At 37.4% G+C, this 14,600-nt stretch overlaps 1 protein-coding gene across 1 annotated transcript in view; it reads right to left on the bottom strand.

Moving 5' to 3' along the window:
• COL6A6 (collagen type VI alpha 6 chain) overlaps positions 1-14,600 on the bottom strand; it is a 138,472-nt gene that overhangs the window by 52,467 nt on the left and 71,405 nt on the right. Inside the window, exons 21-23 of the mRNA XM_041734086.1 lie at positions 8,794-8,829; positions 7,178-7,240; positions 5,303-5,365 (exon numbers count right to left, since the gene is read on the bottom strand). Of these exons, the coding sequence (XP_041590020.1) occupies positions 5,303-5,365; positions 7,178-7,240; positions 8,794-8,829 (162 nt within the window). The remainder of the gene's footprint in view (positions 1-5,302; positions 5,366-7,177; positions 7,241-8,793; positions 8,830-14,600) is intronic.

Below are 14,600 nucleotides of genomic sequence, written 5' to 3'. Positions count from 1 at the left end.
AAGTCTTGCCTAGGGGCTCACTTTCTGTGCTTCCTTCAGACATAAAGAGCTCTGTGAGATGAAGGAGATTTTGGGGGAGATTACCTCATGTGTAGTCACTTTAAGCACACAAAAGCACAATGAGAGATTATCCTGTTTGAAAGCCCTCCAAAATAGAAAATTTCTTGGATGGATGGAGGCATGCATGCAGACAGGGCCTGGTCATCAGAACATCAGAAAATCTGATTCTATTTCCTGTGCAGGACCACACAAAACACCAGACTGGTGTTTGTGACTCCTTAAATGGGCCTCATGCTTCAGTGAATGGTTACCTGGATATATTACTACATAAATACTGCTAGTTATATAAGGGACCATGTTTTTGTTTTTGTTTTAAGATTTTATTTATTCATGAGAAACACAGAGGCAGAGACATAGGCAAAGGGAGAAGCAGGCTCTTCACAGGGATCATGCCCTGAGCTGAAGGCAGACATTCAACAACTGAACCACCTAGGCGTCCCTATAAGGAACCATATTTTTAATTTTTTAAATTTTTTTTTTAAATTTTTTATTTATTTATGATAGTCACAGAGAGAGAGAGAGAGAGGCAGAGACACAGGCGGAGGGAGAAGCAGGCTCCATGCACCGGGAGCCTGATGTGGGATTCGATCCCGGGTCTCCAGGATCGCGCCCTGGGCCAAAGGCAGGCGCCAAACCGCTGCGCCACCCAGGGATCCCAGGAACCATATTTTTAAAGTAAAGATGAAATACTCCCTGCCACCCCAAGATATCAAAGAATCAAAAAGTTGCCTTGATTTGAGGCCAAAGCAGCTAAGGAATATAAAGAGAAGATTAGGGCATTTAAAGCAAAAAGGCACCAGCTAGAGGGGAAATCTTCATTGGCTTTGTTATAATGGCAACCTTTTGAGATTTATTTTGTGTAAAGCACTCTCCTAAAAAGTATATATTGACACTATATGGACTTTCTCAATTCTTACAGTAAAACGAGATACATATCAATGACACCATTGTTTACCAATAAAAGACAGATTGTCAAAGCATTTAACCCGAAATTACTGTTAATAGGAGGGTGAAATGGTTCTGAACCTGATTCTGACTCTAAACCAAACTCCTGGCCACTCTGCTGTTTTGAGGCCTATATCTGGGACAGGATTCCCAAACTCTACCAATCATGCACCACCTGAGATATGATATTGGAGTTTTAAAAATGTGAATCTCCAAATGTGATGCAGGAAGCTGGGGCCAGGTCTAACCTCTACTCTTGGGTCTTTTGCTCATGCTTAGACTCTGCTAACAGAGTCTTCTGCAATCACAACTGCTCAATACCAAGTGTTAATTGATGATAGAAAGGAGATGTTTAGAGTTTAAATGTTTTTAAAAACTGTCCTTAGCATTTTATCAGACAGGATTGCAGTAGGAGTTTGGGATTAATAGCTGGGGCAATGCCAAGGACACCTCAACTTTGGATGGGATTGGCTGTGCAGGCACAAGAGGCTTAGGTTCATCTCATGCTTAAAAGGAATCCTGTCACTTATTATTTTCATGGGAATAAAACCTAACCTATACTAGCAACCAGTAAACTGTCAGGCCGGGTTGGAGCTACCTGAGGAGATTATATGCTCAGCGTTTTTAAGAGTCAGATATGAGCTAATTCTGAGAAAATAAAAGATAAGAGTCCAGCAAAGGGTGGGCTAATATAAGAAAAACCCCCAAGATACCTGAGATATTGAATCTTGACAGTGCTGGTCTAAGACACAGCCTCTAACTTCAACTTCTAGTCCTTCATGCATCCTATACTCCGTCCATGTTGAACCATTTATGGTTCCCCAAACTCACTTTGATATCTCCATTTAGATACCTGGCTCGTTTTCCCAGATGCCTGCCTCTCCCTTGGTCCCCTGGAGAACACCTCCTTTTCCCTGCAAAAGCTAAGCCACTCTTCTCTTGCTCTAATGCCGACCTTTTCCCCACCACTCTATCCTGGGTGTAAATCCATTTTGGCATTCAGTATATCAGATTTCAACTATTGTTTACCTTGGTATCCTTTATGAGATTGGGAATATGTCCTTTATTTAAAAGATTTTATTTATTTGAGAGAGAGAAAGAGAATGAGCAAGAACACAAGAGCAGGGGGGAGGAAGAAGCAGACTCCCTGCTGAGCAGGGGGCTGGACACAGGATGCTGGGATCATGACCTGAGCTGAAGGCAAACACTTAATGGACTGAGCCACCCAGGTGCCCCAGGAGTATGTCCTTTTATCCTACTCTAGTATCTACACACAGGAAGCACTCAGCAAATATTTGAGTAAAAGAAATGGTTGATGGATCATCCAACCTAGGTTATGCAGAATGAGGAAATCCCATCATTGCAGTCCAGATTACATATTGTTATATTGTGGGATGCCAAGGCAGTTGAGCATTTGCCTTTGACTCAGGGTGTGATCCCCAGGTCCAGGATCGAGTCTCGCATCAGGCTCCTTGTGGGGAGCCTGCTTCTGTCTCTGCCTCTCTCTTTGTGTCTCTTATGAATAAATAAATAAAATCTATTTTTAAAAACCCATATTATTATATTGTTATTATCATGGATTTCCTTGGACTGGAGACTCTCATGCTTTGGGCATAATACATCCTTGCCAAATTAGGTAATACTGATGCAATACAATAGTAACAGACACACAGTACTGACTATATTGCAGGCAATGTTCTAAGAACCTACATATATTAAAGCATTTAATTTTCATCTGATGAGGTAGCTTCTATTACTACCCTTATTTTATAGCAGAGAAAATTGAGGCACAGAGAGGTTAATAAATTACCCAAGGACACAGAGCTAGGAAGGTACAAAACTGGTGATCAAACCCAGGCAGCCTGGTTTCAGGCACTATGCCTTTGACCACTATGTTATGCTTTCTAAAGAGGATAACAGAAATTCTGTTTTGTATCCCAAATTTGCAAGGAATAATTCCAGCCTTTCTTGATACTGCATATGACATTAGTGATTATTTCACTTAATAAAACTAAGAATAATTCCAGTACTAAGTAGAATTAGTATGTGTGTCTGATTTTCCATTCCTTTTCTAGGTGTTGATTACGTTAGTGTGTAACCCTAGGGTAAGCCAAACAAGAAAGGAACAAAGGAAGGTATAAAGGAATATGCTATTCTTTTCAAAGTTATACCTTCTTTTTCATTGTGCCACGGGCTGTATTTCTTTCATATCATAGCCATAAACTTGGTTGGATTAGCACATTTTGATTTATGCAGAATGCCCCAACACTGCATAAATTAATAAGTCTTCAGAACACTATCAACAGAAATCACATTCCTTTTTTTAAATGTGTATCCTAAGAAAAAAATTAAAGCCTTCAATTAAAAACACTCCTGTTAGGGGTGCCTGGGTGACTCAGTTTGTTAAGCATCTGACTCTTGATATCAGCTTGGGTTTTGATGTCAGGGGCCTGAGTTCAAGCAACACGTTGGGCTCCATGCTGGGCAGGGAGCTTACTTAAAACAAAAAACACTCCTGTTATTCCATCTAAGTGGCAGGTACTTGTGTGCTGTATGAAGCATATGTCAGTGGATTTACAGAGCCAATAAAGAATAACACTCTCTTGCATATCTGATTGTGTTTGTAGCCCATGGTTTTCCTTTGGAAACAACAATTTTGAGATCCCATTCATCATGTCCTGAATATAGAAAATTCTACATATCTTTGAAATAGCACTTTCACTGTTGACAAGGGTATTTCAAGAAAAACAAGCAAAGAAAGAAAACCACGATTTCTAGCCAGATAAAAGGAAGAGGTAGAGAGAAGTGGTGCCTTTTGACTAGCGCTGCTGGCAATGCCAGGAGGTTGAATGATTTATAACTATAACCAATCTTGCCAAAGCAAGATTAAAGGGGTCTCACTCAGACAAGTACACTACAGGGCAAATGGAATAACTTATTGGAGTAACAGGCACTTGGACACAATTTTGGATTCTAGAAAAAGGGAATTACCAAGTTCTTTGGACTTCAACCCATCTACATCTCAATATTTTATATAAACAGATGAGATAATCACCTGATACATGTTTCTCTTGGCATTTTCTGTTTTTTATTTTTAAGTACCAACTGGTGGTGCCAACAAGTTTTTAATGATTCAAGGATGTGAATGCAAAATAGTAAGTTTTCATCAATTTAATTCTACAATGAAATTTTTAAAGTTTTCATGCTGAAGGAGTACATTCATCCAAATGGGAACAAATATCCTCATAAGCCATAATTCATACGCTTTAAAATATTGTGTCATGAGATATAGCTTTATGCAAGTAGCTACTTAAATGTTTTGATATGAGAACATTCACTTAAGTGTTGGACCACTGCCTAATGGACACAAAGTAATGGATTCCCTTTACCCGTTAGTCAAGTGTAAGTCCCAACTGTGTCTCATTCATTCATTTACTAATTGATTTGTTATATAAGTACATGTTGAGCTCTACAGTGGGGCAGCCCTGTTATTCTAGGCTCTGGGATATGGTATAAGCAAGACAAAGTTCTGGTCTTCAAGGAGTTTAGTTTACAGTGTAGAAGGGGAGACAAAAAACTAAACAAGTATAATAGTAGTTAGGTAATGACTAGATCATGTGGCCATGCTATTCAAGGTGTGGTCTGGGAATTAGCATCAGGACTGCCTGGGAGCTCACTGGAAGTATAGAACCTCAAGCTCCACCCCAAAGCTGCTGATCAGAATCTGCACTTTAACAAGTTGTCCAGGTGATTCTTAGACACTTTGAAGTTTGAGAAGTGATGTGGGAAACTCAGTCCCAATACTGGGTGTGTCTACTAGAATCATCTGGGGAGAATTTAAAGTTACTGATACCTTGGTCTCACCTTCAGAGATTCTGATTTAACTGGTCTGGTGGAGTATTTTATCATCTTCCCAGGAGAGTATTGTGTATAGCTAGATTGAGGAGCACAGAAGTAGGTTGTATTCTGGGTGCAATGGGAAGCCCCTGAGGATTGCGATCAGAGGAGTGGCAGGACCTGATTTTTGCAGAGGAGGAATTCTTAACCTCACAGTAATGGCTGAGGTGTTGAGGCAAAGAAGACCAGAAGTCCTCTTCCACTTCTGTGTTTGACAGAAAGGCAGCCCACTCTGCAAGGTGGGTCACGATGTGATGTGGCCATCACACCAAACACTGAACTCAAAATTCTACTGGTTCACAGGCAATAAAGAACTCCTTCCACAGAAAAGGAACTGCAAGGATATCCATATTAAAGCCAAGACCAGAGCCAGGTGCAGTCATTTTCTCTCATTACATACCTGAGGACCTTTACTTCCCAGACCTCCTTTTTCGCCTTTCACACCAGTCTCTCCTCTGGGACCCTATATACAGAGAATTATAGCATTATTTTCTTTCTAAAAGAGAACACTTGAATATTAACTTGAATATTAAAGATGGACATGATAAGTCCATCACATGGACAGAAACTGGAAAGAACTCTATTCACACCCTTGGCTCTATGTTGATTTGTGAGCTCTCCTGTGTTAGTCTACAAGGGTCTAATTTGCAATTTAGGCAGTTGGGGGCATTTACAGTTGACTGAATAAATGCTCCACTTGAATTTTTCAGTATTGTTTTTTTTTTAAAAAGATTTTATTTATTTATTCATGAGAGATATATATAGAGAGAAGCAGAGACACAGGCAGAGGGAGAAGCAGGCCCCATGCAGGGAGCCCGACGCAGGACTCCATCCTGGGACTCCAGAATCACACCCCAGGCCGAAGGCAGGCGCCAAACCTGCTGAGCCACCCAGGGATCCCCCTCAGTATTGCTTTTTAATTATCCTAACCACCTTTAGAGTCCAAATGCATATATTTCTTATGTGATAAAATAATCCTTAATTACATAATCTGAAACTGAAATATTAAAATAAGTTTTCTATTCAATAACCACACTGAAGACTGGTCATAAGATGTAGCACGTGGTAAGATGAAGTTCAGATATTTCTACTTCTAGGATATTATATTGCCTATTAATCATGGCCTCTGTACATTAGGCAAAGAAACCTTCACGCTGTGTTTGGTTTTTCCATCTCCTTTTAAATTATGTCATGAAGAAAGAGTCTGTAAAGTGGAAGGGATGCTGTTGTATTATTTGTTTATCATGAAACAAAGCCAGCCAATCTATTGAAATTCTTCCCCACAGCTCCAGTGGCAAATATTTCTCACTTGAAGATAAGAAAAGTGAACTTTCCTCAGCTGGTAAGTAAAACAGAAAAAAAGCAATCAAGCTCAAGAGCTAGGGGTCCAAGGGGGCAGACTGTACTGTTCTGAAGTCTTGGTAAAAATGTGAACACAATTTCTCATCTGATGTCTAAAGATGCTTTGCCCAAATTCCATGGACCAAGCTGCTAACATATAATAGTTAAATTGTTTTCAACCTCATGCATTAAAACTTTGAAAAATTACAGAAATATTGCTTGTCCTGCATTTACCAAACAGCAAAATTATTTAAGTTTTCAAAACAAAGTTTGGAGAGAAAAAATATGTTCTAACTTTCTATAGTCTGGCCTCCTTTCCTTTATCTCAACATTTTCTAGAACTTCCTTTCCCTTCTCAGTATTATTTCAAGCTACATTTTGCTCTTTCTGGCACATGCTTTTTTCCCCCTCATGTGATCAGTGTAAGAGCCAACTGTGGCTTATTTCTTACAAAGGAAAAAGTGCTGGAGGCAGCTCTCTGGGGAAGTGAGCAAGAAGGCAGGCTGAGTGCCACACTATAGATCACCCCGCTGAAGACTTCAGCTGTATTTGGAACAATTCTTTCCTAGAGCAGCGCCAGTTTTTCTACCACACAGGCATCCAGATATGCAACACTGAGCTCTCACTGTGTTACATTGACCAAAATTCCCAAACCTTTGAGGGTCAACATTTTCTTTGGCTCAAGGTCTCCCCTAGCTAGACTGAACTCATTGTACAGGGACTCTACCCAGCATGTTCATTCCCTTCTCACCTCTTGATGGGACAAAACTTAGATAAAGGAGACCAAATCCTGGACAAGACTACATTGCTTCCTTACTTTATCACTCTGAACACACTTTAAACACCTTTATTCCTGTAAAGAGGTTTGAAGGATTCCATGAAGACTCCAGATTCTTCTTTATGCTCTCAAACCCTAATCAGTTCTGATATGTACCTGAGGGCCCTTAACTCCCCATGAGCCTTCAAGTCCATCTGGGCCTGGGATGCCTGTTTTCCCCTGTGGTGAGAGAGAATCAACCTGTTATTACCATTTCCTGAGAATTTTGTCTCCTTTATGTACAAGATTATAGATTTTCAATCACAATGTCTGTGCAGGATCATTGGTAAAAATATGAAAAATAAAGGAAAATACAAATAAAGAGATAAAAATTTTCTATAATCTCATCAAGCAGAGATAACCACAGCTACTATGTTGGTATATTTGGTTTCAAGTCTTTATACATATGCACACTCACACACCCATTTTTTTTCTGTAACATTTGTAATATATCTGACTTGCACATTTGGCCTAAAAATACTCACAGTTTACTTCCCATTTTCTTCAAAAATCTCCAGACATCTTACAACATTATATTTATATTCAAATAGATTACATATCTATGGTTCAAAAGTTGAGCATTATCTTCACATTGTCCTTGAACTTTCTTAGAGATAAGAATTCCAAAAAAGAGGAAGGATTAAAAGGCTTAGTCAACATTCGGGATAGCTTAAGTTTATGTCTCAGTTGTTACACATATGTGATTAAATGTCCCGTGCTAATTGCTTTTCCTTGATCTCAGAAAGGGGAAATTTCTCAACACTTTCTCTCCCCAATCTTGTTTTATGTGATTATTCTGGATTTGCTCTCCTTTTTGAAGTTTAACCTTGAAGTGTGTGTGAGTAATGTCTGTGGATGGTAAATTCTCTTAGTCTTGATCTGAAAATATTTACATGTTCACTCACAGTTTAGCTAGGTATAAAATTCTATATTAACAGTTATTTTTCTTCTGGACCTACAAATATCACTTTTTCTGGCATGTTTTATTGCTAAATACAAGTCTGCTACAATCTGTTATTCCTTTCACGGGTAAAATTTTTATCTCTTTATTTGTATTTTCCTTTATTTTTCATATTTTTACCAATGATCCTTCTCTTAGTCATGTTTAAGATGTTTTATCTTTAGTATTCCAGAGTTTCACTATGATATGATTGAGTGGATTTACTGTTTATCCTCATTATATTTTCAACCTGAGGGCGTTTCCTCAATTTTATAAATTCTAAGTCCACAATTTCTTTTTCATAAATATTATACATACACGAGGCATGTATGTCACCAGCTTGTACAAAGAAGATATGATACAATATTTGGTATAGTCAAATTTGAATAAAACACTCAGAATATCCAATTTGTATTAGGGTCTAATTGTACTCTCAGTTTAAAAAGGGTTTGTGTAAATTGTAAGATTTCAGAGTCAACTGAACAAAAATCTAAAGGATCACTCAACGGAGTTACTAGTTTGTTGAAATTCAAAGTTAAATTTATAGTAATCATGCCAATTAGTGTCTCTTATCATTAATTTTTACAGTGTTTGATTAGAATGCCCAAATCTTCATTTTAAGATTTGAGCTCTTGAAATTATAGCTTAGAAGATTTCTAACACATTATTCCAAAACCAATATCATCAAAAAGTGAAGAGCTTTGATCCTGAAGAGCTTTGATTCCCGGAGACTTTATTCTTACTTCTTGACTGAACACAGAATATTTGGGGTTAAGAAAAAAAATAATTGTACCTGTGGGCCTGTATGTCCCCTTCGGCCATGAGCTGCCTAAAGTAGGAGGAAAGGTAGGTATCATTAATTCTGAAAAAAAAAAAAAAAAAGCTTTTTATATTTAAATTGATAATGAACACCTTAAGGCACTTTTTTTTTTTTTTTAAAGTATCCACATATTGGTTTAAACATTTAATTAGTCACTGCATAATGACAGTAAAATGTTGCCAACTTTGAATGTCTATCTTAGGTCAATAGGTAATTAAAATCACATAGACAACTGAAATCTGTACATACTTAAGAGAACAGATTGTGGTCAATAATTTGTCCTCCGCTAAACTATTACTAGAGCTGATCACAAGATCCAAAATTGACTGATTTGAATTTCATTTCTTTTCATTTTTCCAAAGTACTATCAAGTAAGTCAAAAATCAAGAGTGGAGTAGCCAAAAGGCAGGAAGCCAGAGGAAAAAACTGTGAGAATTGACTCCATTGAACTTATTTATAGATTAACTTCAGAATATAAAGGTAGCCAGACTAATTTTAACCCCCTCCCCCAAAAAGCCAAAAAATATGCTTACCTGTCAAAAATTAAAGAATCTGTCCAAGCATTCAGAAGTTCTCAAGATGTTAATGAAGTAATCAAAATAATAGCACTACATAATCAAGTGCATTTATCTTAATACTCTCATATGTAAGTTAAAATCTATTGTTATCTAGGAAACAGACTGTGTATATCTGAAGAAATGGAGACCTATTTCTTTAAAACTCTGATGAGTCATCTTGAGATGAGAGTTTAAATCCTTTCTATCAGAGGAGGAAAAGAAACGCTCTCCACTCTTTTAGTACAAGGGTTTAACTGTTGTGATTCAATTCACTTCAGTCTCATTCAGAAAAATACCTAACAATGATCTATAACCCACAAAGCATATTGTATGGGAACGACAGGAGCATAAAGATTTCACACAGATATATGCACATACACAGTTCTTGACCTTATGAGACTCTCATATTTTGGGCTTGGGGAGTGAAGAGATAAATATTACAATATTTACAAGGCATAGTATGGCAAATGCCATAAGAAAGGGGAAATGGAAATATGGGTTTCAAAGAAAGCAATTATATCCAGTTTGTCAAATTAGGAAAATATTCCTAGAGGAAGATTGTTTTTTAAAGTTTATTTAAGTAATCTCTATGTCCAACTTGAGGCTTTAACTTACAATTTCAAGATCAAGAGTCTCATGCTCTGATTGAGCCAGTCAGATACCATGGAAGACTTTTTGATATGGGTTTCACAGAATGTGTAGGAGTTTTACAGGTAAAAGAAAATGAAAGTTTTTCTAGTAAAGGATATGCCTAAGTAATGAAGTAGAGACAAGAAAATAGGAAGAGTATTTGACCATTTCTAGGTCAAAGATATAAGAGAGGGCAGTAGGAGGGGCACTAAGTGGAAGGGTTCATAGTTCATTTAGTAGAAACCACTGGGGTGCCTATAGCAGGAAATGTACATGGCCAGACTTGGGCTTTTAAGTGGATACATCTGGATGTGGTAGGCACAACTGAACCTATGTTCAGGCAAAAATAAAGAGCTTCCTACATTACATGATTTACACGATATGAAATAGGACCTTACATCCAAAAATCTTTCTCTGGTCCACTGTCACAGTGTTTGAAATAACATCAAGAAACATTTGGTATCTGTGTATTTAAGGTTTGACTTTGAAAGGGCTTGATTAAAATTAGTCATCTCAACATTGAATTCCTTCTCCCTAGAGGAACTGGGGTGAGTGGTGGTAAGTAAAAACTGACTTCTGTCCCTAGGCAAGAGTTTATAAGCCTAACAGAGGAGTACCACCATTCATGCAAATTTGCATAAGACAGACTTCAAATCCACCATTCGTGATTCTAGAAGTTATCATCTAGCACTTTCATTAATGGCTATTTGGGATTTAAACTTTAACTGGAAGCTATGAGTTTGAGATACCTTGAGTACGTGTGTAAGACTGAAAGCAAACAAGGAAATGGGGGTGAAAATTTTACAATTTTGCTTTACAATTTTTAATGTTTTAGACGGGGAAGATTAAATCCCCAAATGTCTTCATGGTTTGCCCATAGGCTTGCAGTTTTCTGGTAACACATCCAGACAGCCTAACTCATCTGTGAAAGGAAATGCTAATGAGCACATCAAGAAAGAAAACATCCCCAAAGGCATCCTGAGAGTAAGAAGATTCAGAACAAGATACCCAGTCTTGTTGATCCCTCATAGCCTGGCTTTCTGGCTGTTTACCAGGACCCACTTTCCCAGATAGATATCGACTGATTTGAGATGCAATCCCCCAGGGAAGAAAACAGGACATTCTTAATGGTAAAACATCACATTAATACTGACTCTTAATGGCAAACACTTATTTACAATGATGACTGACTGCCTGGGGCGGGTGGGGACTTAAAGCCACCCCTTAAAGTAGTGCCAAGAGAGATGAAAAGGGCAAAGCATAACTAACAGCTCTGTAGACTGAATAGGATTGAAAGCCAGTTGCTTCTCATTATCCATGGCACAAGAATCTGTTCTAAACGAACTAGGGGTGGTGGAAGGGGAGGAGGGCGGGGGGGGTGGGGGTGAATGGGTGAATGGGTGACAGGCACTGAGGGGGGCACTTGACGGGATGAGCACTGGGTGTTATTCTGTATTTTGGCAAATTGAACACCAGTAAAAAATAAATTTATTATTAAAAAAAATAATTCTCAGTAAAGTTTGGCTCAGAAAGAACCAATCTCCCATTCCCACCTCTTGCCCCAGTGCTGTGGCTTTCTGGTCCTGATCCTACTCTCTCCACCACCACAATCGAATCCATTACAGACTGCTGGCAGGGCACCAGTTACAGTTTGCTATCCCTACAAATCCATCCCCTTCTATAACAGGAGTTTCAAACTGCAAGAGGGTGGTTTAGCAACCCCTCTTCTCTGGGAACAATTGGCAGTGTCTGGAGACAGTTTTCATTGTCACAAGTTGAGGGTGCTGCTGCTTGGTACCTGGTGGTTAGAGGCCAGGGATAACACTAACCATCTTACAATGCACAAAACAACTTCCCATAACAAAGAATTACTTGATTCAATGTCAATAATAGGTTGATACACCATCCCTTGAATCTGTAGCATGATTCTATGTTCCTTGCAAGTAAGGACTATGTCTTATTTGATTTTGTGGCTCTAGTAGCTAGTAGAGTTGCTGGTATTCTGTAAGTGTTCATTAAATGTTTGTCAAATGAATCAAAGCCAGAGTTGGTCAACTGCTCTTATTTCCCTGCATGCCACACCCTACCACCATCCTCCAATCATTTCTCAGTTCAGCAGAATCTTGTTGTACCAGGGAGTCCTCAATACTTACTATCTAGTTACATTTTAGAGTTTTTCAGTTAGTGGTATAAATTTTTCTTCCTTCTGAAAGGATAATGATTTTACTATTATTATAAATATGATACATACTGATTTTTAAATATTCAAATGCAGGAAAACACAGAATCAAAATGTAAGTCATCCCAAATCCTACATAGATAGAACTCTTGCTAATATTTGATAATCTTGATTCTAAACATCTTTTTATGCAGGTTTATAGATAGTTCTAAATAGCAGTACTTTTGGTTAAGAAAGGATCATGGTATTTATCTATTTTAAAAATAAAATATTACATTTAACTTGAATTTAGTAGAAAAACAAAATAAATGGGGGCTATATTGCCTGAATTTTCAAAGGCTTTATCATATTAATTATTTATATACACAAAGGATAACTTGGATGGGTATAAAAATCTTGGACACCTGGATTTCCCTCAGAACTCCAGCTATTCTCCTGCTCTCCCGCTTTTGGCCCTGATTGTAGTGAAGAAGGTTAAAAATAGACTGGGTTTTCTATATTATCTACTTGGAAATTCTTCGAGATTTTTCCTTTACATAATAAGTTTGGTAATTTCACTAGGATGTAGCTCAATGTTATGTTTTTGGGTCAATTTTTCCTGAGTCAGAGTATGCCTTTTTTACCTGCACCTTTGAGCCTTTTTACAAGAAATTATTTTTATTACATTTTTTTTATTACACTTCTGAATATTTTCTACATTAGCCTATTTAACTTAGTAATGTAAACTGTACAGTTGCTGGCTCTCCATAGTCTGCCTTTATCACTGCTTTTGTGGCTTCTTGGTTACTATATGCTCACCTATATTTTCAGTCTTACTTATTCTAGGTTTTTTGTTGCTTGTAACCCATTCTACACGTTTATTGCTCCCCAAACACTACCAGCTTGCTTTCTTCACTTCTTCAGACTTTTTTTTTTTTTAGAGTAATTGCATGGTCTTAGTTTTTTTTTTTTGTTTTGTTTTGTTTTTTTTTGGTTTTTTTTTTGAGACTTTAGAGAACTATTTGCCAGAGTCATTCTGCCTTTGTCTTGAATAATTCCTCTCCCAATGAGGGTTTATTTGCCCTTTGCTCATATCGTTTTGCTCTTCTGTCTATGCATAGGTCCTAATAATCATTTAATAATGAAGATTCCTAATATTTCTGATTATTAATCACTTTTGAATAGGGCCACCTATTTACTGAATAACTGTATGTAGTGTAGCTAGACCTGGGTCAGTAGTTTTGATATAGATATGTTGTCTCAAACACTTTCTCATCATGAAGTTTTTTTTTTTTTTTTTTTTTTTTTTTTTTTTTTTTTACCTCACACTACCTCTCCCTTCAAATTTGGGCATTTAAGAGATTTATGGAACTCACATAAAGCCCCTTAAATCATAGTTTCTCTATACTGCAATAGTTACTGTTTCTTCAATCTTTACAGCCTTCATGGATCAGACTGCTGGTTTTAGACATTAAAAATGAAATATTCTTTAGTTTCCCACGATTTCTGCCTCCTCTGCTACAGTGTTTCTATGTGTATATTCTCCGATCTTCTCAAAACCTGAAAGCTACTTTTAGAGAAATCTGATCTCTGTTTGAGGTCTGAGGTATATGTATAAGCTTTCCAAAGCCTCCCCTCATTAGGATCTAGATTTTTAAAAAATTGCCCAATATTTGCCGTAATGCCTGTTTTGAAGTTGTGGTCATTCTTTGTTAATCTTTTTTAAATTTGTGTTGTTTTTGGTAAGTTGCACAAAAAGGAATAGTATAAAAAACACCTTGACTTTGCCATCTTTAGCTGAAAGTCCTACTTTTACTTCTGAATGACACTTCTGTATCTATAACCCAAGATGTGGACATATTTCTCAGGAGTTGTGCAGTTTAAGTAATACATAGTGATGCTGTGTTAGCCTCAAGAGAGACTATAGCCTCTAGAAAACAATAAAAGTACATCTCCTATGCCAGGAAATCTTGGATGATATTCTTTAAGTTCAAAATATTTTCCCAGTGTATGTAAGCTGGCTACACCCTTCTAGAAAGTGAAATGAATAACAAATGTGTTGCTTTATCTTTAGGTGCATTAACACAGCAGCGGCAATAAAATGCTTTCCCAGCAACCAAATTCTGCACATTTTAAATATAACTTCTGTTTTCATTTCCATTTTCTCTACCTACCAAAGAAGAGGTGGTCCAAGCTACAAAAACAATTTTCTTGATGAAGTATAATAGCTGGTTCTATGAACTTCTCAGAAAATATGATGCATAATATATGCAATATATCAAACTAGTTTTTATTTGTGCTCAGTAAATAGTACAAATAATTGAGGAGAGAGGTGGAAGAAGCTGGAGAAAGCTAGATAACTAAGAATGGAAAGGAAATGCTACAAAATGGAAAAACAGGTCTAACTTTGAACCCAATGCAGGTATTTAAGTGTC

Source organism: Vulpes lagopus, chromosome 19 (genome assembly GCF_018345385.1).
Source record: "Vulpes lagopus strain Blue_001 chromosome 19, ASM1834538v1, whole genome shotgun sequence".
NCBI lineage: Eukaryota > Metazoa > Chordata > Mammalia > Carnivora > Canidae > Vulpes > Vulpes lagopus.
Note: the sequence above shows the minus strand (reverse complement) of the source record. Positions and strands in the feature narration are given on the sequence as shown.